Below are 25157 nucleotides of genomic sequence, written 5' to 3'. Positions count from 1 at the left end.
ATGGAAATATTTCAAGTATTTTAAATTCATTTAAATAATCAAATTTATTTACCAGACAGACTAAAGAGAAAAAATGAAATCGAGAGTGTATATATCCCTCCGTCCACCAAAATTTATTTCATATTTCTATTTATGTTCGTCCCTTAAAATTTGTCTCATTTCACTTTTACCATTTTTGATAGTGGGCCTAATATTCCACTAACGTATTCCTATCCATATTTTTTGTACTGGACCCACAATCCACTAACTTTTTTAACTCACTATATATTACATTTCTTAAAACTCGTGCCCGATCAAACCGGGACGAATTTTCGTGGACGAAGGGAGTAACAAATAAGAATCATAATAAACTTCTGCTTATAAGATCATGAAAAAGTAAAGCAAATAATAAAGCATATTTTCACCATTTATAAACCATGCAATAGCAACCATATTAAATACTTTAATGGCTTGTTTTTTATGATATCTTAAAAATATTAAAGCATATTTTTGCCACTTATAAACGATCTAAAAGCCTATTTTTCTAGAAAAATAAACTAAAAAATTTATGAACTCGCACATTTAAGAAGCTATTTTAAACTTTATAGTATCACTGAAACCAAACACCTCTTAGTAGTAATTATATCTATCACGGCGCCTAAGCATTGATTTTCGAGTGATTTACGGATTAATAATTGATTAGTGTTAAAAGATGAAAAAGACAAGTGTCCAGCTGTTCCGACCGTTGGTACAGTAATAAGTCTATGATTCCGTGCAGTGGGCGAATCAAATTCTGCCACGTCGAGGGAAGAGCACTGAACACGAGTCAAATAACGTTTCTCTACTTGTAAAAAATACGGAGTCAAAATTAAAAAATTGGTTTTTTAAGTAAAATATCCTGCTTCGAGAATCTTCTACTGCTGCTGTTGTTATAATGCGACACGTAGTAATAAGCATATTGTTTTTTTTTTTTTAATTTTTAATTTTTTTTGGAATCGCATCGTTTCGTTATGTTCTGCACATTATACTATTATTCTGGCAGTTCATATTTTCAAACCGAATTTTATGACTAATAGAAAGTGGGGAATAGTTTAAAAATTTTGTTCAATCTCAATCATTACAGTAAAGAAGCATTTAATAATTTGATTGTTTGATCCTTCGTCACAGTGTGCACGTATTTAAGTTGTGAATAGGAGTAGTTGTGTATAATTAATTATTTACATGTAGTACTACAAAATTCCGATTTTTTGGTTACATGTATCTAAGTTTACCAATAAATCACATTCCTCAGCTTCAATAACTAATCTCAAATCAGTTGATATAATCTCAACAAATATCTCCGTACACATGTTACAAAACTTAACAATGAAGCAATATACTTTTACCTATCGTAGTCTCACAAAAGTCAATATTATAATTTGGCAACATCTACACAACTATCTAAAGTAAATGTTATATACTCTCTCTGTGCCATTAGAAATGAAACGTTTTATTTTTTAGTCTGTTTTATTAAAAATGAAAACAATACTCTCTCTGCTTTTTCTTCTCTCTTATTTTATTCTCTCTTCATTTACTCACAAAACAACGCTACTTAAAATTCTATGCCGAAAAGCAAATGTTGTATATTTAATGAGACGGAAGAAGTATATAAGAATAATATTAATAATAAATTACATGCATGTGGTTCAATTGCTTTTCCATCAATATATGTGATATTAGATAGGAGTATTATTTAGGCAAAAAACAGTTCTGGCCCGGCCCGTTAGACAGGTGGGCCCGAAAGTAAAAGGGCTCCAAATTTCGTATCCCAACGGAGGGCTGAAGGCCCAAATAGGCCTAATATTTCTCCACACTAACACTTTTAATTAGGCTAAAGAAAAAAATTCAATTAGTAATACTAATAGTATATTGCTAATATTAGGGTCCTATTTATAATTTCTTCTATGGTCATATGGATAACTGAAAATTGTCGTAGATGCTTTTTCTAAAAATATGAGCTTACTTTAGTTCATCGTAATATGCATCAGTACTATTAATTTAAAATTAATTAATTTGATCCTTGTTCTGTAATAATCGGAGTTTATGTTTCATGGTTTGAGTTTAATTTGGAAGTCAAGATATGATCTTGAAGAGTTATGAAATTGTGTAGAAGACAAGGAAGCACATTTTTTATGAGAGTGCAAACAAACCTCATACAACATATCTACCTAAAAATTCAAACTCCAAATGTGATACAAATGATTTGGAAAGTAAGTCATTCAAAATGTGACTTTTTTTCCACAAACACCTAACTTAAAAGTGCAAACACTGCAGTATTCAAGCACAATTCTGAGGAAATATTTGTCTCCAAACCAAAAAAGAAAATTTACTTAGTTTTTACTCATTACTTGAACAGATAGAAGATGTAAGAATTTTGAAGACACATTTTTTGCAAGAGCAAAAACACTACCACTTAGAAATATGGGATTCAAATATTTGATGATTTTGCTGTTATTACCAACAATTTTATGTAGCAGAAAGGGTTCATTTTCAAGAAAGGTGCCTTTGAAACTTGACAGGAAAAGTAAAATTCAAAAAAATCATGCAATTTTGAGCATTCATGTATGCCTTACTCATCCCTTCCAATTCTTGTACACTTGCATCATTTTTTTTTACTCACATTTTTTTCATTTTTATGATATGTTTAAAGAGTGAAGATGGAGATATCATTGATTGCATAGATATATACAAGCAGCCAGCTTTTGATCATCCTTCTTTAAAGGATCACAAAATCCAAGTAACAAAAAGAATTCATAATGCAAAAACAAGGGATCTTTAGTCACTAACACTATGTGAGTTTTCACACAGATGAGCCCGAGCCAAAGCCACGAGGATGTGTCAATGCAGAGTGAGACGGGCAGAGGCTCTCGTGTATCCATGACATCACAATTATGGCACAAAAACGGGAGCTGCCCGAAGGGAACAGTCCCCATTCGGAGAGCAAAGGATCCCAACTACGGGAGGAAAAAGGCCATGTTTTCTCACCACAATGGCAGCATTGGGCAGACTTGGCTGCGCCCTAACTACGCTGTAAGTGAATCCTCGACCCTTTTCCTTTTTAGTGATTTTGATCGGATTAGTATAAGCGCAGTTGGGAATACTTCACACGGAAGGATATGCCTACATCGGGGGTAAAGCAGATATGCTTGTTCAATATCCAAAAGTGGAGCTAGACGATGAGTACTCGACTTCAAGGGTGTCGCTCAAGACTGGACCTTACTACGACTTTGAGGCCATGGAGGCGGGCTGGCAAGTAAGTAGCAAGAAACACACTTGAGAAATCAAGAGGTTAAAAATAGACTGATAGTGCTTTTTTTTAATGTTGAAATTGTGTCATAGGTGAATCCTACTGTGTATGGAGACAGGAAGACAAGGCTGTTTGTTTATTGGACAGTGAGTAATCTCAAACATAAACTCTGTTATGGAGTACTAAAAATCAAGAATCTTGAAAACAGACAGGATTGGTACATTTTCTAAGATTCATTCACACTGTTTCCTTTTGTTTATTGGATCTAATAATCAAGAATCTTGAAATCAGACAGCATTGGTACATTTTATAAGATTCACTCACACTCTTTTTTGTTTATTGGATGTACTAAAACAAGAATCTTAAAATCAGACAACATTAGTACGGAGTACATTTTATAAGATTCAGCTGCAAGAAAATGAAAAGAAACATAATAGTATCTGTCAATGCTAAATCAAGAATCTTGAAATAAAACAAAAGGTAGTACTAAACTATTGTATACTATTTTCATCTTTTGTTTTTCAGATTGATGCTGCCAACAAAACAGGCTGCTTTGATCTAACCTGCCCCGGATTCGTGCAAACGAGCAGCGAGATAGCCCTCGGTGCAGTCATATATCCTATTGCAGAGCCCAACGACCTCCCATACCAAATAACCATCTTCATCTACAGAGTCAGTACCAACCTCATATTCTCTTACAATTTCACCAATCATATTTTTGCCTCAAAACATTACATTTTGTCACAACTTCACCTATCATATTTTGCCTAAGGCCTCATATTATGTCATGTTTTATGATCCATTATACTATGTCACAACTTCACCTACGCCATATTCGGCTACAACATCACCAATCATATTATCATGTCACAACTTCACCTATCATAAGTTGAAGATTTTGCTATGCCAAGAACCAAGAATCTTGAAATCAGACCAGCATTAGTATACTAGAGTATAAGATTCATTTACACTGTTTTTCTTTTGTTTATTGGAGCTGCTATTAATTAAGAATCTTGAAATCAGACATTTTATAAGTCTCAAATCAGCTGCAAGAAACTGAATACTATCAGTTAATACTACTAAATCAAGAATCTTGAAAAAAGACAAAAGTTACTACCTAAGTACATTGTAATGATTCACTACACTATCATAATTTGGCTTAGGCATCATATCATATCACAACTTTTTACATGCCTCAAACCTCGCATTCACGTACAACTCATCTTAGGATCCATACACGGGCAACTGGTGGATGCAATACGGAGAGCAGACCAACATCGGGTACTGGCCACCGGAGCTGTTTGTGAGGATAAGGAATCAAGCAGAGACGGTGCAGTGGGGCGGGGAGGTGCACAGCAAGAGAGTCGGAGTGCATCCTCACACAGCCACAGCAATGGGCAGCGGGCAGTGGCCGTTCCCAACGCTCTATAACACGGGCCTCATGACAAGGATGAGAGTGTTGTTAGGAAACGTGTTGAAGTTCCCGGATTGGGCGTACGTGTATGCCGATGAGTATAGATGCTATGATGTTGTGTACGTCAGTGATTATGTTTATGATCCTGAGTTTTACTTTGGAGGCCCTGGTAAAAGCTGGGAATGCCCTTAAACATTTTCCATCATTTTTACACTATCATCATACATGAATAAAAGCAATTTACTACTCTTGAATCATTCACATTATGGCTAAGTGTTGGACACAAGTTATTATTAATCCATTAAACTCTAAATCAACAGCTCCAAACTATGGCTGTCCTAAAATACAGTGGAAAAATTGACACACTTAGTAAATATTTTAACAAAAACCAGATTTTAGTAGGAATCCATTGAATAATCTTAGCCTTTCATTGTCCGATTCAAGTTCCCAAACCCAACATTGGTAGAAAATCAACTAGTACAACTTATTTCATAACAAAGGAAGTTTTTTGCAACTAAACACTACCAAAAGATCTTTTTTTAATGAAATTACTGAGTTCAATCTTAGCGGTATTAAAGTATTTATATCTATTTTAGGGAAACCTACTTTTTTCTTGGGAAACTTCTTTGTATTTACATACAAATTATAGTATAGGTGTGAGTGTAACATCCATTTTTAGATTTAAGTCATGTCTACTTTCTGAATAATGAATGATTAAAAATGATTATGTTTTCAAATTTAAATTGGACTCATTTATATGTGAAGTTGAATAAAATATTATTCCATGTTTATCTACTCTCTTGTAAAACTACTACTAATAAATTAGAATCTAGAAAAGTAGATTTAATTTGATGTCTTTCCTTTAAGCATAACCAACTAATTTTGTGTACAAAACCAATGAATAGGCACCACTTTTTCACCAATCCAATTTTTGTGTTATTTAAACGCAGTGACAACCATTCACTTCATATCCTCGTATTTGCAGATAATAGCAACTAAACAAATCAAGTTCTGCCAAATCCATCAAGAATAAATCAACATTAAAAATAACAAAATGGTCCCTGTCACTTTAAATCTCCCTATCACCACCATTAAAGTAGGAAAAGCAAATAAATAAACTGATTATCATTGGTTGCTGAAAAATAAATATTGCTTACGTGCCAAGAATATCTGTGCTAAAATCGACCTTATTACAGGGAAAAAGATGCGTAAGAAAAAGAAATCAACATAGTAAAAGTGTCCAAAAAAACCAATATTTAGTTATTTTATATTTGATAGCCATCTCTTTAGGAGGTTCTAGGTTCTGTTCTATCCAAATATTGGGACCACAGAGCTTTCTTCTCTTTTTCAAACGCATATTTCTCCAATCTGCGAATCCAATTTGATTTGACTGCTGTTTTTCCTCATCTTCTTCTTCTTGAATTTATGCTGTTTTCTAATAATTTCAGCAGACAAAAAAGAAGTTGCTTAGGTTTCCCAATTTTGGTGAAATTGTGTGCAGAAGATCTTTTTCTCTGAGTGTTTGTTGTGCCTTTTTGGGGAAAGGGGGAAAAAGAGGAAAGAATCATTTTTTGGGGGAGAATTTTGCTTTTTGAGAAGTGGCTTTTATTTTGTTTGTGGGATTTTGTGGCAATTTAGGGAGTGTGGAGGTAGATATTTATCCAGCTTATTTTGATCCTTCCTTGAAATTTGGTTTATTTTGTTGAAGAAAAAGATTTGATCTTGGTATCTTGGAGATGGGATTTGAAGTGATCTTGTGTTGGATTTCAGGATGTTCCATGCCATTTGATATTTTGCTTAGAATCTAGTGGGAGAAAGGATATTTAGAGATAGAGAGAGGATGAAGAGAGGGAAAGATGAAGGGAAGATCACAGGGCCTATGTTTCCAAGGCTTCATGTGAATGATACTGAGAAAGGAGGGCCAAGAGCTCCTCCTAGGAATAAGATGGCTCTTTATGAACAGCTCAGCATTCCTTCTCAGAGATCCAGCCATTCTCTTCCTTCGAATTCGGAGCACGTGAGTTTTGTGGATTTTTTTAGTTATTTATGATTCTTGAACTTTTTTAGATTCATTGAGTGTGGATGTTATGCATAAGTTCAATATATTATTTGATGTGCAAGTTATGATTGCTGTTGAAAGGAATGTAGATGTTGCTGGTTGTACTTATGTTATCAGATTGATTGGTTGGTTGTATGTGTGATTTGTTTTTATCCTAAGGAGATGAGGGGATCTTGAAATCGAGATTTATATGAGGAAATGCGAGAAATATGTCAATTATGTCTTAGGACGGTCACAGTTATGTGATCAGATCGATTGGTTTTTTGGCCGTATATGTGATTTGTTTCGATTCTAAGGAGATGGGGGTTCTTGAAATTGATATCTATACCATGAAATGTGTCAACTAATTGTCTTAGGACAGTTGCAGTTATGTAGTGATTAGATTGAATGGTTGGTTGTATATGTGATTTGTTTCGATTCTTGGGAAATGAGGGGATCTTGGAATTGAGATTTATATGAGGAAATGTGTGAAATATGTCAATTATGCGTTAGGACAGTTGCAGTTATGTAATTAGATTGATTGGTTGGTTGTAAATGTGATTGGTTCAATTCTAGAAGAAATCGAGATTTATACGAGGAAATGCGCGAATTATATGAATTATGTGTTAGGAAAGTTGCAGTTATGTGCTGATTGGATGGTTGTCTATGTGATTTATTTGAGTTCTAGGGTGATGAGAGGATCTTGGGATCAAGAAACACGAAAATTACTTCATTTATGTGTTAGGACAGATGCAGTTATGCAACCAGATTGACTGGTTCGTTGTTGATTGTGAGTTATTTCAATTATAAGGAGATGTCAGGATCTTGGAATTGAGGCTTGGTCGGTGAAACGTGTGAAATATTTCGATTTTGTGTTAAGACAGTTGTGGCAGGAGCTCGTAGGTAGAGAGGCCTGTGGCTATGTACTATGTGCTGTGGTTGATTGAAGTGTGTCTTTGAGATACCTTTGCTTGTATGGAATGTTCGAGCTTCTGATTTCTGTCGGAGGGGCTCTGCTTCACTTTGCTAAGTCTTGTATGATCTTGGATTTGCAGGGGGTTGCAAACGAAAGGAGTACGTTTGTCTCGTATCATCTGCCTACTCGACATCCACCATCGGAGAAGCTATACAGCCAATTTTCTGACTTCGTTACTCCATCAGCACAAGAGGGCCAGAGAAAGAAATTGGACGAAGAAGACTTCAGAGTTCCCATTTTCAACCACTCCTTCCAAAGTCGAGAATGTGGTAAGTATGGTGGTAACGTGGAACAGGAGAAGGCCCCTCTTTCCAACCCTTCTGATGCTGCTGAGCGCCCTTCGAAATTCCATAAATACAGAAAGCAAGTACGTAACAGCCAGACGGAAGAGAAGTCGAAAGAGACTGCCACTGGCACTGATCGAGTATCGAATTCGTCTAGCATCTCGAGGGCCGAAGGTCCAAAGAAGCCAACTGCTTCGTCTGTGAGCCGTGAACAAAGAGATACTCGTTCCAATGCTAACGTGGAGCCAGAGGTCCGTGCTGATTTGGAGCATGCTCGAAACCGATGCGCTAACTCTGCGTTGGCTGAGAGTTCTGCAGCATTAGATGAAAGAATTTCTGCTGGATCTTATCCTTCAAGGGATCAGAGAAATCCTCGTGATATAGGAAACGAGGCAAGACCTCTAGAAAAATCGTTTAGATCAGTGCCGATGAGGAACTTGGAGAGGGATGACAGTGCGTCCGAGATTTCTGTGATGGAGTCCGTTGCCACAGTGGAGATGACACCTGATGACGTGGTCGGAGTGATAGGTCAGAAACATTTTTGGAAAGCCCGGAAAGCCATCCTTAAGTAAGGCGCCGTGCTCAATGTCTTCTATTTTATATTTTCTGCGTATAAGCTCGTTTTTTCCGTATAAATTCGGATTTTGATGATTATATGAGAGTTCTGAATTAAGTAAGTCTTCATTTTACTGCTGCAACTTAGTGTAAAACAGGTTGTTTTCATTGAAATCATCCTCTTGTGTTTCTTTGCAGTCAACAAAGAGTTTTTGCTGTTCAAGTATTCGAGCTGCATCGACTGGTAAAGGTATGGGCGATGTTCGTGTTACGATCAAGATTGCATATTTGCTAGAGTTGTTGCATTCTCTTTTCAAGCATCTGAGCATAATCTCCTTAACAGGTTCAGAAATCCATTGCTGAATCGCCACAGCTTTTGGTTGACGACTCAGATTTCATCGACAAACCTACGTTGAAGGTCTTGCCCGGGGCGAAAATCGCGTTGCCTGCTCCTGTGAAAGCAATGCCTAATGTTTCCAAGCAAATAAGCGAACCCGAGAAGCCGTGCCCGAACAAGGAAATCTCGGCCGAAAACACAACCGGAAAAGCCTCGTTATCATCCATTCAGAACGACGCCTCCCGGCCGAGCGGCCAGCCGGCGACGGGAAACTCCCCGGCCCCGTCTCTCACCAGCAATCCGAATGCGGCGCCATGGTGCTTCAATCAACCTCCGGGGCACCAATGGCTGATCCCTGTGATGACTCCTTCAGAAGGATTGGTATACAAGCCGTATCCCGGGCCGGGCTTTGTCGGTGGAGGCGGGCCGCCTGGTCCAAACCCGGCAATGGGCAGCTTCTTGACTCCACAGTACGGGATTCCAGCTCAGCATCCACATCCTCACTATCAGCCGCCGCTGTTCCCTCCATCCGGACCATCCGGCCCGCACGGCTACTTCCCGACGTACGGCATGCTGCCGATCATGAACGCTGCCGCAATGTCGAATTCGTCCGTCGAGCAAATGAACCCTCGGCCTATCCCGAGTCAAGCTTCGGCCGGCGAAGCCAGCGCCAGCGTCCAACACCACAACGTGTCTTCGACGCTGCCACGCCACAAGAAACGGACGTTCGCGGATGGGACGAGCAGCTTGTGCGCGCCTAGGGATGCCGCAGACCCTCCCGTGCGAGCTTTTACGGATAGGGCGAGTAGCCCGGTCGAGAGAGTGCAGGATAGTAGAGGAAGCAATGACGCGGAGCGGTCGAACGAGCTGCCACTTTTCCCCACAGCTCCATCTCCGGACGCCCGTCGATGCAGCCCGGCTCGGCCAGAGCCCGGCCGCCCGACGCAGGTGATCAAGGTTGTGCCGCATAATGCAAGATCAGCATCTGAATCTGCTGCTAGAATTTTTCAATCCATACAGGAAGAAAGAAAACAGTATGATTTTGTGTGAGTTTTTCTGTTTTATTTATTCCAGTGCACTTTTTTGTTTGTAGGAATAATCTCTCTTCACATTGTTCTGTTTGTAACTTCTGTAGATATATTTTCATCAATTATATATATGCCTCTTTTCCTTTTATTTGTAGTACTATTCTGGGGATAATTGTTAGTTTTGCCATTTTTTGCTTCTCATTTTTTTTAAACATAGTGAAAGTGATATACATTATTCATTTATTTATGATATATGGAGTGCTTGATATGGGAAATAGGTGGAATTATGCAAATTTAATTGGTCATATGCCGATATGCGTTTCAAAATAACATTATTAGATAATTATAGATGTCTATAATGAGTATAAATTTTTAAAAATGTGAATGAGAACTTTAAGAAATGTGAAAAATTGTGGGTAAAAAATAGTAGTTTATTAATACACCTTAATTTTTAAATAAATAATTAAATATTTCTTCCGTCTTCGACTAAGAATCACACTTTTCCATTTCAGTCTGTCCCAAATTAAATTTCACACTTTATTTTTACCACATTAGTAAGTAAGTCTCATGTTCCAGTAACTTAATTCACTTATATTTTATTATAAAATCAATATAAAAATATAAATCTTACATTTCATTAACTTTTTAAATAATTTTTCTTTACATTTCTGTCATAGGGCTATCTCACCGAACCTTCACCCAATATCATAAAATAAAAAAAAAGAACAAGTCTTCCAATCAAAGACTTCAAATTCTCAAAATTCAAGTAGAACAAACAATTGAATCCCGCAAGTATTTACCGGAAAATCCAACGCCGGTTATTGTCGATCGAAGCTCGGCTTAGTAAGAGTACGTAATTGCAACGAAGGTTTATTCGATTATCATTTGCTATCGTTAATTTTAAGTAGTTCTGTAGTTGAGTTTCTGTGGTTTTTGAGTAATCTGTTTGATACTGCTTCAATTAGTGTAAGGTTTTCAATTGTTTTTCCATTCAGGGTTGAAGGACAAATTTTTTGCTTCATTTCGAGGAAATAGTAGTGATTTTGGTATATAATTCGCCCACGATGTTTACGCGGCTTTTTGGAAAGCCCAAGCAAGAGACAAATGCTCTTGCAACATTGGATAAGTTGAACGAGGTATGCTAATTGAGCTTCCGTGGTTTTAGATTTTATTAATTTTGCCTTTCGATGCTTAAATTCGGTGTTTATTTGGGAATGTGAGCTGATTCTGTGTGTGAGATCTTGAACTCCTTTTGCTGAATCTAACTTTTTTACGGCAGTTCTGATTTTAAGTTAGCTGTGCATTGCCAAACTATTTTTTCTATTGATGAATTTGGATAGTGTTGTTGAATGTGAACAAATATTGTTCTTTTGATGGGTTGTGGAATCAAGGGAATGGAATTCCTAGGAACCAGAGTTAAAAGGGAAATGCCTACAAAGTCGATGAAAGAAAACAAGTTTTTTTGAGGAAGTTATGTGGTTCGAAACAGTTGTTTTACATCCTTGCCACAACAAGAGAATTACATTGATAGTCGTGCGCCCTCAGATTTTGTACTCGGGGTGGAAAATGGGAGGTTTCTGTAAAATCACTCTTAACTGGTTTTCGGCTCATTTGGTGCATTCTATTGCAGTCATATTGAGACATGGTTAGAAGTTTAGCACAGAGAACAACGAGATGGGCTGTTAATCCATCCCCTTAGACCATGTAAACGAAAATTTCCACTTTTTCCTAACTATGTAGGAGTACATGTTTTTAAAGCATATCGTTGTAACCACTTCTTATAGCTCAAAGGACACTTGCTTGACACCCCCCCTGCTTCCTTGGAGAGAATCACTAGTTTTCTTGGCACCCACATAATGTACGAATCATAACTCGCTCTCTCTATATGTTCCTAATGTATCATTTATGGGTACCTTGTATTATCACTTTGCTTTTTGAACAAAAATGATATGCGATATTGCTTTCCCTCTGCTTGTTGTGCCGTCATATATAGAAATTATATGATCTGTTTCATTATTACGTAGGTCCTGCATCAATCTTGTTCTCATGTTTTTATAGTTCCAAGTGATTAGTAGATTATTCTACTAGGAGACCATAATTTCAGGCTTATATTTCTGCGCTATTCTAATGTTTAGGAGCTATTGTCTATTTTCCACTATTTTTTCTGAACTTAAATTCAATATAGTGCTTTTCAAATGTCTTAAATGCATCATGCTCATTGCTCATGCAGACTCTTGAGATGCTGGAGAAAAAAGAGAAGGTTCTGCTGAAAAAGGCTGCTGGAGAAATTGAAAAGGCCAAAGAATTCACTAAAGCTAAAAATAAAAGGGGTTTGATTTGCATCTCATGTTTTTACCCAGTTTTCAGCTTCCTTAAATCTTAGAAATTTAAGTGTTATTTTGTTTCCAGCCATTCACTTGTGCCTCTGGCAAATGTTTGAGCCCCTCCTCGTTCTTGATAATACGCTAAGGAGACAGCCAAGTTTGAATAGTTAACTAACCTTTGAGAGAAATAATTGAAAGTTTGACATTTCTGTAATTCAGTATAAAACCCGGCTACACATGTTGCTTTCAAACATTCTAATCTTACCTTATTTTGGATACATATCCTTCCAGCAGCATACTTTGTCGCTGAGTGTGGGGGGGGGGGGGGTTGTATATATTAGAGTATCAGGGTGTAGATATTGATTATGGAGGTTGCTTCTGTCATATTTTGAAGTTTTTCCTAAATTAGAACTTATGTTGATATTTGTCATTCTACTGTAATTTTTTCTATAGCTGCTATACAATGTTTGAAAAGGAAAAGGCTTTACGAGCAACAAATAGAGCAGCTGGGGAATTTTCAGTTACGCATTCATGATCAGGTGCTCTTAATATGATATTCATGAATTTCATTTGCCTTCTGCTTTGGTGCCTTTTTCTGGATACTTTCTCGCTTTAAAATAGTAATGCACCTTTCTTGCAGATGATAATGCTAGAGGGAGCAAAAGCTACAACAGAAACTGTCGATGCCCTGAGAACTGGAGCTGCTGCAATGAAAGCCATGCAGAAGGCCGTGTAAGTTGCTGATTGCCAGTTCAGTTGTGTCTATTTTATGTGGAAAATCATTCCTCGTTACAACACCCTCATAATTGAAAAATAGGGATCTCTCTCTACAGCAAATTTTAGAAGAAAGGAAAGACAATGAATTTGGAAGAGAATATTAGTTAGTTTCATATAATCTGTTAGGACTGACCGTGAAGAAACATTTCAGCCTCAAGCATGTCGAGTAATCCTTTCACTTAACTTTTGGTTTGGTTTGTGTAGGAATATCGATGATGTGGACAAAACAATGGATGAGATCAACGAGCAGACTGAAAATATGAAACTAATTCAAGAAGCATTGTCGACACCAATTGGTGCAGCAGCTGATTTTGATGAGGTATTTCCCTTAGTCACCCTTTTTTTCCTAGTTTCTCATTTTTGAAGATCTCATGTTCGTTAATTTATTCGGCAGGATGAATTGGAAGCTGAACTCGAAGAACTTGAAGGAGCTGAGCTGGAGGAACAGCTTCTCCAACCTGCAACAACAGCCCCTGCTGCCCCCATTCGAGTGCCTGCTGGAAGGCAACCAGCAAACAAAGTTGAAGATGAAGACGACGAACTTGCTGAACTACAAAGGGAAATGGCCCTTTAACGAGGTCTCTTCTCCCACCTATATTATTAATTGCTTAGTTATTTGTGTTTTTTGCTACTCTCACGGTCTCACTTAACAAAACGATTTCAACTGACCCGCCGTATTAAGTCGTGAAGCAATAGATAAAGAACGAATTGCATGTCGTTTATGCAAATCTTTCATGTGCTCGTATATACCTCTACATGTTCGTTAAAAAACAGCTCCTGGTTTTCTTTATGCAGTTGTTGAGTTTGGAGCCGGGAAGAAATCACGGTACGATGTCGTATGAAAGGTTATCTTAGTTTCAGCTGCTATTCATGGGTGTGCATTATCTGTCTGAAGATTATGAACAGACACCCTTGTAAGGTTTGTGTGCTGCGATCGTTACTGTTTGCATTAATATAATCTTTCTCTCCATTTCAATCCTCGATTATTTCCTCTTGTCTAGAGTGTATTTTAGTACGAGTATTTTATTTTTTTAGAAAGAAAACTAAAGTAGCATTGGGAATAATCTAAAATGTGGTTAGTCGGTCAAGAAAGATGACTAGTACAGTACTAAAAGAATTTTTGGTGTATGCAAACGTAATATTTGAAAAAAAATTTGGTGACTTTAGTATTAATTAATTAATTAATTATAGTGAAATAATCTTTGAATGGTTTCATAAAATTTTAATTAAGTGAATGAAGACGCGAATATGTGGACTAAGCACTCTAATTTTTTTATTTTTCATTTTAATTTGTCTATTCAAATTAATTCGCTCTCATTTTTTCTAAGTTTGTCTTTGTTAGTATGTTTGGTTTTCATTATCCATGACTAATAATATTTTAAAGTCAGTTTTCTCTATGCTTTATCAATATGTCAAAATTATTTGTTGTGAAGCGTATTGATTATAAAAATGATCTGGTGGCTTAAACTGCAAAAATGATAATCCTGAAAAGCGTATATTTGGCTCAAATTTACATGGCAAAAGAGCTCTCCACTAAACTGAATGAGTTCAACTATTGATACTTTTTAGGTTTTGGTTTTTGTGCACTAAACAATTACTCTAAACATCTTTTTTGTCGGCCTCTCTTTCTCTCTCCACTTTTTCTATTATTTTTTCTAGTACTACTTTTTTATTTACATTACTTACCAAGCAGCCAAATTTGTCACTTTCGACGAATATGTCTATGAGCTTAAACAAAGTGAAAAATAATCAACCTCACAATTAATTGTGAGGGGTAGCAACGTGTGTGGCTCAGAAATTTTTACTATCTATGCATTGAAATGTGCTCAATAAATCATGTGATCTGTAATTATTGACTAAATTAGGTGGTTCATTTGGATTTCTTATATGTCATCTAATAATACGTGACATATAGCATGTGTGCGACATTATTACTATTATTATTATAATAATAATAATAATGCACATTCGAGTTTCTCGTTTATTATCATCGCTATAATAAGGGATATGCGGGTTTCTCGTAAAGGTTTGTGTTACAATGACAACCCCTTTTAAAATAACAGCGTGAACGCTTATACAACAATATTATAAACGTTACACAGCAATATCCAACACGTTAGACAGCAATTTATAGATTGCTGTCTAACGTGTTGGATATTGCTGTTCAAGAAAATTGTTGTTTAAAGTAAAGCATATTGCTGCCCGTCTTTTTTAGGGGTTTTTTTTTTTTTTTGCCACGTGTCAGCTTATTATTCGTCCACGTGTACAAATGATTGGTAGGAATGGTGATATGGTGTTATTTTAAGGGGTGGTGGCACCCTAACATGCCCCTTCTCGTACATTTTCATGGCCGTGGTAATTTGAATTTTTAATTTATTGATTGAAATAATATTATTTTTGCAGTTATATTATGCTTTATTGTTGTGTGATTGACTCATTTGTATAAATCAAATTTAACAATTTAAGGTATCTCATTATTCTCGTATTTAAATTTTATTGATGCTAATCCCCACATTCATTATTTAGTCTTTGGGGTCACACAGTCGCACTTGACTTGAATCTTTAGGGTCACATTTGACAACTACTACTAGGACATTACTAATATTATTATAATAAGTATAAATCCACAGCAAAGTAAAAAGAAAAATATGAGTTTGAAAATAAATAAAAAAATCCAAAATCCGTGATAATCATGTTTTATAGTGGTCCAACAAAATCTAACATAAGTGCATATCAAAAATTAAAAGGCCCACAATCACTTAAGAAAATACTCCTTTTTTACTAATTTGAAATCATTATTTAACAAGTTACCTAAGTTGGACTTAAGTAATAAAATATGTTATGTAATCAAGATTAGATTTGTGATGCTGACCTTTAACTGATAAACATGTCCCAGTCGCCATTATCCTTTACTTAATTTAACCTTTAAAATAATCACATCATCACTTTCAGTCTTTCATAATAAACACATTTTGTAATATTAAAACAATAATACTACCCACTACCACTAAAACACTACAAACAATAATAGACATCTTTTATTAGACTGATTAGTGCATTTGCCGTATTTGACAAAAAAGGTATTTTAAATTTCAAGAGATATTATTGTTATTATGATTAATTATAAGCATTATTTACAACATCATTTTGTTGCGGCTTCCCGCTAAATGCTATTCCCTTCGTTCCATAGTAATGGATGCATTTTTTTTTCGGCACGTGAATTAAAAAAATTGTATTAGGTGAATTAAGTAAAGAGAGAGTAAAATGAAAAATAAAAAAGGTAGAGATATGAAGAGAGAATAAAGTAGGTGTGAAAAAATGTGTTGACTTTTACTTAAAAAACGAAAATAACTCTATAACTATGAAACAGTATTAAAATAGCAAAATGATTCTGTTACTATGAAACGGAGGAAGTAATAACTTGACGCACTCCTCAATCTGATTTTGATATTAGTATTACTAATCATTTAGTTTCCAAGGTACTATATTTTATCATATAATAATGGAAGTGTTATTATAAATTACTCCATAATACCTACCTATTTTTGTAATAGTGGTATTTTTGGTGATCAAAATTGACTGACAGTAAACAACATTTCTACGATGAATTTGTAATTATCCATAACGACACAAATGTATGTCCAATTTATATACTCCATATCGGAATATAGTACACGTAAAAAGTGTAAAACAAAGTACCATGTATTAAGCTTAATAAGCTAATGTTAATAAATATCATTATTCATTAGTCTCTAGTAACTTAAACCTAATGTGATGAGTTAAATTTAATAGAGCATTACGTTCCAAGTTCCAACTCTTGAAATTACATACTCCTACGAAATTTAATATTTTATGGAGTATTAATAAGCTAATGTTAATAAATATTAAAGCTAGAGTGATCAGTTAAATTTAATAGAGTACAGAATTTAATATTATTTCCATAATATTCACTTTCAAGTTCCAACTCATTTCAAAGTTCAAACCATTATTTTCTGAAAGCTGAAGTCGAACTCAAACAATAAAACTTCACATAACATTCATAGTTAATTAGATATTCTAATAACACACTACCATTCTAAATTTATACAAAAATTACAAGGCCCTCGAATGTTCCCCTTTCAGCTTAAAAAACATCAAAATAACCACAACAAAATAGATAATTAATCAACAATTTTACCTTCACGGCCCGACCCGTTAACCCGACCCGCATCAACAAAAGCAATCCTCCATTCATTCATTCCTTTTCAATTGGTAGTCAGTCAGAAACACAGTATTCACACTTCCCCAAAACGACAAAAAAGGATGGGCCCTACAGCCCAGCCCGGCCCGTTCCCACCGAGTTCAACCGAAATCCGGCCTCGCCGAGTTGACTCGTCCGCGATCGAGCGAGTTCTCTCGAACGAGCTTCGCGTAGAGCCTCTCGCGCAGCTGCTGCCCCGACTCCACCCGCTCCATCACCGGCTCCTCCTCGTGCTCGTGCAAGGCGCCGCCACCGCCCCATGCATCGAACGCGCTGAGTCCGGACCGAGTCTGCGACCTGATTGGAGTGGTGGGGAGGCTCATGAACCCGGCCCGGGGACTCCGCGGAGAGCCCGGCCCGGGCCCGAGCCCGAGCCCGATTCCCCATGAGGGCGGGCTCATGCTCAGCCCCATCCCCATTTTCATCTTGCTCAGCTGCAGGCACCGCATTGACTCGGTGACCGAGCTCAGGCTCATCGCCGGCGGAGATCCGGCGGTCGGCGACGGCGGCGAGTACATCGCCGGCGAGTTTCCGAACGCGCCGCCACCGATCCCCACCGGCGACGCGTCGGGGCTGGAGGCGGCGGTCGGCGGCAGGATCCGGAGCTGCTCCGGCGTGTGCGCAAAGAAGCAGACGCGGCGGCGGCAGCCGGTGCCGTCCTTGCACGGCTGCGTGCGGTAGCGCGCCGGGTGGAGCCACGACTCGAACACGCCGTGCGCGTACTCGCAGGCGTCGCCGCGCGCGCAGTCGCCGGAGCGGCGGAAGTCGGGGCACGCGCCGCCGGAGTAGTGGTGGCGGCGGGGGTCGCGGCGGCGCGCCTTCTCGCCGGGGTGGGCGAAGGGGCAGTCCGTCCAGTCGTGCGAGCGCGCGATCGCGCAGCGGCGCACCTTGAACTCGAACATGCGGAAGTCGTCGCAGGAGAAGGCGTCGCCGGAGTCGTCGAAGCCGTCGTCGTCGCGGTTCCCGGGGAGGTAGCGCTGCAGCGCCGCCAGCGCCGCGTCGTATTGGCTGCTTAGGGCGGCGGAAATTGGGGACTGAATGTGGGCCGTCGGATCCTCCATGTCCCAGCTTGGGATTTGGACGGTCGGATTTGACCGAGGACGATCTCCGGTCATCATCATCTCTTTCCTTTTTTTTTTAATTATAAAATTTGGATTTCTATTTCTTTCAACTTCTCTTAAACAGCACTGTCATGATCACCTAGAATTTGGAAGCGTGGTTCCAATATATACTGAGGTTTTTTAACCGTGGTTAAATTCTTTGACTCAACTACAGTTAGATTAAATATCTACCATTATTTATTTATTTCTCTTTTTTTTTACTTAATAGTAGTAATAGTCTGACAAGTGGGCGTCTGGAGTTAAAGCTAGAAATTAATTTTTACGTTCACATTTACTCTTATTTTCATTTTTTGGGATATAGATAAATAAAATAAATCAAGGGCTTCTTTGTTTATTTCTACAAGTAAAGTAAATATTTCCTAGATTTTCATAACATTTACTATTCTCTAGCAAATTTCTGGTTCAGGTGTCTGTATCTCATGTTTTTTTCCAATAAGATGGGCTTTTCTGGTTTAGGAAAATTCCCATGCATAATTGCTTTAAATGTGGGGTGATTTTGGATTTATTCGAATCATTTGGTTGTATTCTTTCCAACTTCTAATAATTATTCCACTGCTGTATTTTTTGGTGTGTGACAGTAATAATAGAAATCATCTTAGCGTGTTATTATGTTACTATATACGAATATGACATCGTTTTCATCTTATCTCAAAATCTTGTGTTGCCTAATTTGCATTTCTTTCATTTAGTCTCAAGGACTGTATCGTCGAAGCCATTATTGGGAAATTTAGTTAAATTTCATCGTCTTTGCCTAACTTAATCTTGACATTTTATTCGTAACAAAGATGATTAAATTTGGATTCGTGGCTATCTTTTTATCATGTTGTACAATTTGAAATAATGATGATGTACTTACTTGTGCTTAAAGTTTGATGAGTTTTTGTTTTCATAATATGATCGCTAGTGAAGTCACGATAATCACATAATTTAATTACTGGAAATTTGGATTTTAGTGACATTTTTAATGTTTTATAGTAAAATTTTAAAGTTCTTAAAGTTTTGTGAGTTTTTGTTATCATAATATGATCGCCAGTGAAGTCACGGTAATCACATATTTTAATTATTGGAATTTGGATTTTAGTGACATTTTAAATGTTTTATATGATTTTAAATCGTACTCCTTTCTCCGTTCTCTATCAGGCCATGTGCATCTATGTCTCTTATCCGTCTCTTAACCGTCTCATCTCTTCACTATTTATGGGCCCCACTGTACTTTTCACCTCATCTTTTAACTAAGAGACAACACATGCATCCCTCCATCTCTTAACCATCTCATCCCTTAACTATTCATTCAATTTCATTTTATATTTTTATATCCAACAAATTCAATTAATATTTCATTGAAATATTAAATTAATACTAATAATTCATTAAATTATTAAAAACCACAAAAATTACAACATCCGAAAATACGAAAATACATAATTGAAATCCTATGGAGTATTTTTAATTTTAATATTTTTTAATTTTCAATTTTTATTACAATATTGAAAAGTACAAAAATTAAAAATAACAATATTTTAATTTATTTTACATTTTTCGAATTTTCCTAATTTAAAAAAAAAAATCAAAAAAAATATTTTAAACGGATATAAACGACGCTCACTCGCAGGCCGGCGAGTGGGCGTCACGCACGAACCAGAGCACACCACGTCGCCAAGGCGCGTGTCTCGCCAGCTCGAGGCCGGCCTCTTCGGGACGCGTCACGCGACGAGACGACTCGTCTCTTCGGGACGAGATGCATGCCGCATCGCTGTCTCGATGCTGTCTCGTCTCGTTGAGACGAGATAGGGACCGCATCGAGACGCGATGTGGATGCCCTTATACTCTCTCAGTTTTAAAATAGTTGAGTAGTTTTTTTTTATTTATCTAAAGTCAGTTGAGTTATTTTCTTTTTTTATAAAAATTTTATTCTATCTTACATTACCCTCTCCTCATTTCTCCCTCTTGTTATACTTTTTCTTATCTCTTTTCTTTATTTTATCTCTTATTTTACCCTTTATACTTTAAATTCGGTGACCAAAATAAATGCGCCAACTAATAGTGGAGTATCATACTATAATCCTTATAATTTTTCTATGAGACGTCTCCTACGGCTACAATTCATATTTTGAAGTTCGATTGTAGAAATCTCAGCCACACAATGCAACATTTGACTTGTCTCCAAAATCGAAAAATGCACCTCGGATTATTCCGCCGCCGTACACGTGGAAGTTTCTAGATCATCTTCCCGGAAAGCCGATCATAAACCAATGCGGTTAATTGTGGGGCCGTCGGCGTGTTTCCACCGCAAACGTGTCCCTCTCGCGTTAACTGTAGACAAAACCCCTTTTAACTTGGCTAAATTGCGCCGTTTGTGGAATTTGTGAGTTTCCCGTACTAGAGCTGTACGGGGATATAGTATTATCCATTTTGCTGCTTCGTCTACTTTTGTTTTCTTTTTTCAATTTAAGTTGGGAATTCATGTTTCTTTAATCTAGTATGCATTTAGTATAAGTATATTTTTTAAATATTTTTATATTATTGAGATAATGCACTGATCTTGACACGTCGTGATGCTTGCCAATTGTATAATATCCGTAGTATTTTTTTCTAAAAATAATAGTAGTAGTTTTGTATCTAAGAAAAAGTAATGTCCATGAAATAATGTGTCACCTTACTATATTCAAATATTCAAAATTTAAAATTATATTTATTTTTCATTTTAAGTAAATAGATGAATTTTACAGTCCACTAAATAGGATTCACTTCTCAAAAAATACTCCATATAAAAATAAGATTCAATTATAAAAATAATACTTTATAAAAAAGTAAGAAAAAAGTAATTACACTTACATGCACTCAATTATAAAAGTAATACTCCATATAGATTTAGAATTCATCTTTTACTAAATTTTGACATCCACTTTTTTCAAATTTCTTAAAATATACAATGAGTCATACTGAAATTTTAAATCGCGGAATGATGGACTAATTAGGACTATATTCGATAATTGTTACTTTAAATGTGCAATTGACTCTAACTTTGTAGTACAAATTATTTAAGACTAAAAAGAAATGAATGGAGTTCGATCCATAATTTAAAAATCATAAAAATCACACTCACCTGTATATAACCACATCAACCATAAATATTTAAGTTTCACATAGAGTACAACTTATTTATTTTTGTGCATAATTAGGTTAAAATAAATAAAATCCACGAGATTAAACCGTTAGTTTGGAAAAATGACTGTTAAAATGAGTTATTTAATTTTGAAATAAAACAGTTTTTAAGATTTTTTTATGAGCTCCAACAAAATCGATCCACTGCAATACCAAAATACTATACCACTGCAGAATCACAGATGGAATAAATGCTATTACCTCTCCAACTACCAATAAAAAACAAAATAAATGCTATTTACTATAGTAGTTTGTCTCATTTATTATTATTAATATTATTATCTTCGTTCAAAGAATGTGAGCAGCTTCTAGAACTTCAATGTACATAATTTTCCAATAATTTATAGCACAGTAGCCATGTCTAGCAAATTCATTTTGCTCAAAATAATGCATCTTATATACTAAAGCTCGGTTTGTAGTACTAATATTTAAAAATGAAAAAAACACACATCGTTTACTAATATATTTTCGGCATTCAATAATTTCTACACCTATATAAGTACTCCTATAATCTAGTGTTTGGTAATGTATTAGTACTACATATATAATTGTTCGAAACGTGCGCTAAATAAATCAATTTTGCAAGTTTTTAAATCGAATATGAATTTCTCTATCAGTGTAAGATTCCACTGTGATTTATGATTTCATTAGGTAGTGTAGCTTTGATTAATTCATTCATTTTCAACTGATATTATACAATTTTTTAAGTTTAAAAGTAACATAGGTTGTTCAAGTTATAATCATTGTATGAGTACGACTATCAAACTACCAATAAAGTTGATGGTTCATCATTCCAATAGATTTCAAGCTAAATTCCAAAACCTCGAGCTTATCAGTTACTGCAAATATTTTCAATGTTTAAAGAATATCCTATTTTTTCATCCACAGGGTATGTTTTTATTTTCTAAATTGTAACATTAATTTTCTACTTTTAGTGTTGCATAATTTCTACAAATATTATACTATTATAACATGTATTTATGTAATTATATATGTGGAGTACTACTCTTGCACAAAGTTATGAAAAAAAATTACACTAACCATAGCATACCACAAGAAGATATGAAGAGAATCATGTGGCTAATTAATCATAAGAAGAAGTCAAGAAAAATCAACTCTATACTCATAAAAATTACTTCCTCCGTCCTCTAAATATTATCCCACTTTGAACTAGTACAAGTTTTAAATGAAAAATGAATTAAAAAATTAGTGGAATGTGGATACTATTTTTATATATTAATTTTAAAATAAAATATGAGTAAAAATGAGTTAGTAGAATATAAGGTCCACTGCCAAAACTAGTAAAAAGTGAAATATGATAAATTTTATGGGACAGACGAAAATAGAAAAATAGAACAAACTTTAAGGGATAGGGGAAGTACCGAGAATATATGTATATCACCACGGGGTTGTGTTAAAATGACAACCCATCTTAAAGTGACACCGTGACACCACTTATACAGCAATATTATAAACGCTACACAGCAATATTACAAACACTACACAGCAATCTATTATACAACAATATTATAAACACTACACAACAATCTATACTACACAACAATCTATAGATTGTTGTATAGTGTGTCGAATATTGTTGGACAAAAAAAATTGTTGTATAAAGAGCAGCAAATTGTTGGCCGAGTTTTTCAGATTTTTTTTTTACCACGTGGCAGCTTATTATTTGTCCACGTATATAAATAATTTAAGAACGATGGTACAATGTTATTTTAAAGGCCGGTGTCAACCATACCCCTATCGCCACATAATATACGGAGTAATTTATATTCTAACATAAGTTCTGTGGGGAATATTAAGTTCATGAATCTTATCATACACTTGCCCAAATAAATAATTTAAACCATTTACCTTTTTAAAAATTAAACAAAAGGAATAAAATATCAAGAATCTTGCTTTTTCATTGTCCCAAATCCAAGGAAATGTATTTAATGTACACGTGGCGCCCATTCATGCGACACGAAAATGGGGGTGAGTGAAGGTAGGTACACGTGTCTGGCGGCATACAAGCCGGCGAAACCGACACATGATTACGTGGCATTTGATTTATGGATATGTATTAACTCTTTTTAAGTTTAGGGGTAAGCCCTCGTGATTTTTAACTCTTCCTTTATTATTACCTCTGTTTTTTAATTTATTATTTTTATTTTATGAGTAATTAATAAATCTTCCACATCCTCAAATCTTATCCAAATTGCAAAGGTAGTGTGGGTAGCTCCTACGACTTAGGTAATTAGAGTTCTAATACTATTATTCCTTGTTTTAATGTGACACTAGGTGTTATATATACTTATATTAAGTGTTGTTTGTCTCCTAAATAATTGGTATCTTGTGTTTTAATATAAAATTTGTTAGTATTTAAGTTAGTGATGTATGGATAATTGCAAACAAGAGTTGATTGATTCCTACCACTTCCCACGCATGTTGAGGAGGTGCAATTTGGAAAAGTAATGTTGATAGCCAATTAGTTATAGTTTGGTATAGTTTATATATTCCATAAACATAGGTAATCCGTAATTCATGTAGTACTATTTAATAAGGAAAGTTGACTTAATCCCAAGACTTATTATAACTGGATATATTACAAATGAATTGATTGTTTATTGTCATTGCTATAATATATCAACTCGACACTAATCAAAGCTTAATTAATTTTGAACAAAAACAAATCCATATAAACCTATTGGTTATTATCACTATGACTAATAGGGGTGTGAATACGGATATCAGGTATTGGGTTTATCCGAACCCGACCCAATATTGGGTTGGATAATGAAATTTAAGATAATTCGGGTATTGGATAACCCAATCGGGTATTACGTGAATACCCGATTTATTATTTAGACTATTTTTTAACACCCAATTACGTAATACCCGATTTATTATTTAGACTATTGTTTAACACCCAATTTATTATTTATATTTTTTTAATATCCGATTGATTTTTGAATTTTGAAACTATATTTTTGATTGTTTCTATAATTGATTCGACGTGCTACAAGTTTCATGTAATAATTTTTCATTCACATGAATTATCGGTTTTGGACTTGTAGTAGGCCAGACCCAACTTTAGATTGGGCTTAGTAATTATTGATTTATGTCGTTATTGGACCGTAAATATGCGTGCATTTTTGTCACTACATTGTAAATTAAAATTTTTTAGTGCAACTATAATAGTAGGATTTTATTTTTATAAATAGCTTAAGTAGTTGGATGCATTTATTTGTTTGCGTTGTTTTGAATTATGGGCCCATAAAAATCCAATCACAATACACTTACTCTGGTATTGGATTTTAGTAAAGTTAATATAGTTTGAAATAAATCAGATACTGTTTACAAAATTGACAAATCATCACCACGTTTGATTGTTATGTGTCCAGTATTTGGAAAGACAACGACACACAATTTATTTACATTATCTAATAATAATTTTCCATTTATTACTTACTAAGGAAATAAGTTGGGGACGTATGTCTAGCTTAAAATAATTTAACTTATCAATCACTTATGTCTTCTACTAGTATTTATTAACTGTTGTCCTCGTTGCTTATTTGAAGAGAATTTGGCGTCCAAAATCAAGCCCAATTGGTAGACGTGTTACTATGTTATTTAATT

At 35.6% G+C, this 25157-nt stretch overlaps 4 protein-coding genes across 6 annotated transcripts; 3 read left to right on the top strand and 1 right to left on the bottom strand.

Annotated features, from left to right (window-relative positions):
• The first annotated feature begins 2653 nt into the window (after nt 1-2653).
• On the top strand, nt 2654-4871 carry LOC125190081. The gene is made up of 6 exons (XM_048087278.1): nt 2654-2755; nt 2827-3048; nt 3110-3271; nt 3358-3411; nt 3791-3937; nt 4494-4871. Exons 1-6 carry the CDS (start codon nt 2654-2656, stop codon nt 4869-4871), a joined length of 1065 nt encoding a protein of 354 aa, XP_047943235.1.
• A 1117-nt stretch (nt 4872-5988) lies between these two features.
• Nucleotides 5989-10045, top strand: LOC125188766 (protein EARLY FLOWERING 3). 2 transcript variants are annotated; one of them, XM_048085814.1, is made up of 5 exons: nt 5989-6328; nt 6450-6696; nt 7773-8545; nt 8731-8782; nt 8876-10045. In XM_048085814.1, exons 2-5 carry the CDS (start codon nt 6520-6522, stop codon nt 9917-9919), a joined length of 2046 nt encoding a protein of 681 aa, XP_047941771.1. In that variant the 5' UTR covers nt 5989-6328; nt 6450-6519; the 3' UTR covers nt 9920-10045. The 2 variants fall into 2 exon arrangements, with proteins under 2 accessions (XP_047941771.1, XP_047941770.1); XM_048085813.1 differs by having other exon boundaries at nt 5989-6696.
• Nucleotides 10046-10585: 540 nt separating this feature from the next.
• Nucleotides 10586-13974, top strand: LOC125186999 (vacuolar protein sorting-associated protein 32 homolog 2-like). Of its 2 annotated transcripts, none has more exons than XM_048083496.1 (8): nt 10586-10746; nt 10893-11033; nt 12128-12227; nt 12675-12760; nt 12862-12953; nt 13203-13317; nt 13393-13576; nt 13794-13974. In XM_048083496.1, the coding sequence occupies exons 2-7, from the start codon at nt 10962-10964 to the stop codon at nt 13570-13572; spliced, it is 645 nt and encodes a 214-aa protein (XP_047939453.1). In that variant the 5' UTR covers nt 10586-10746; nt 10893-10961; the 3' UTR covers nt 13573-13576; nt 13794-13974. The 2 variants fall into 2 exon arrangements, with proteins under 2 accessions (XP_047939453.1, XP_047939454.1); XM_048083497.1 differs by having other exon boundaries at nt 10597-10765.
• Nucleotides 13975-17009: 3035 nt separating this feature from the next.
• On the bottom strand, nt 17010-18448 carry LOC125191288 (zinc finger CCCH domain-containing protein 20-like). The gene has a single exon (XM_048088803.1). The coding sequence runs from the start codon at nt 18357-18359 to the stop codon at nt 17340-17342; it is 1020 nt and encodes a 339-aa protein (XP_047944760.1). The 5' UTR covers nt 18360-18448; the 3' UTR covers nt 17010-17339.
• Nucleotides 18449-25157: the final 6709 nt, after the last annotated feature.

Source organism: Salvia hispanica, chromosome 5 (assembly GCF_023119035.1).
Source record: "Salvia hispanica cultivar TCC Black 2014 chromosome 5, UniMelb_Shisp_WGS_1.0, whole genome shotgun sequence".
Classification (NCBI taxonomy): Eukaryota; Viridiplantae; Streptophyta; class Magnoliopsida; order Lamiales; family Lamiaceae; genus Salvia; species Salvia hispanica.
The sequence above is the reverse complement of the archived record's forward strand: the minus strand, read 5'-3'. Positions and strand labels throughout refer to the sequence as shown.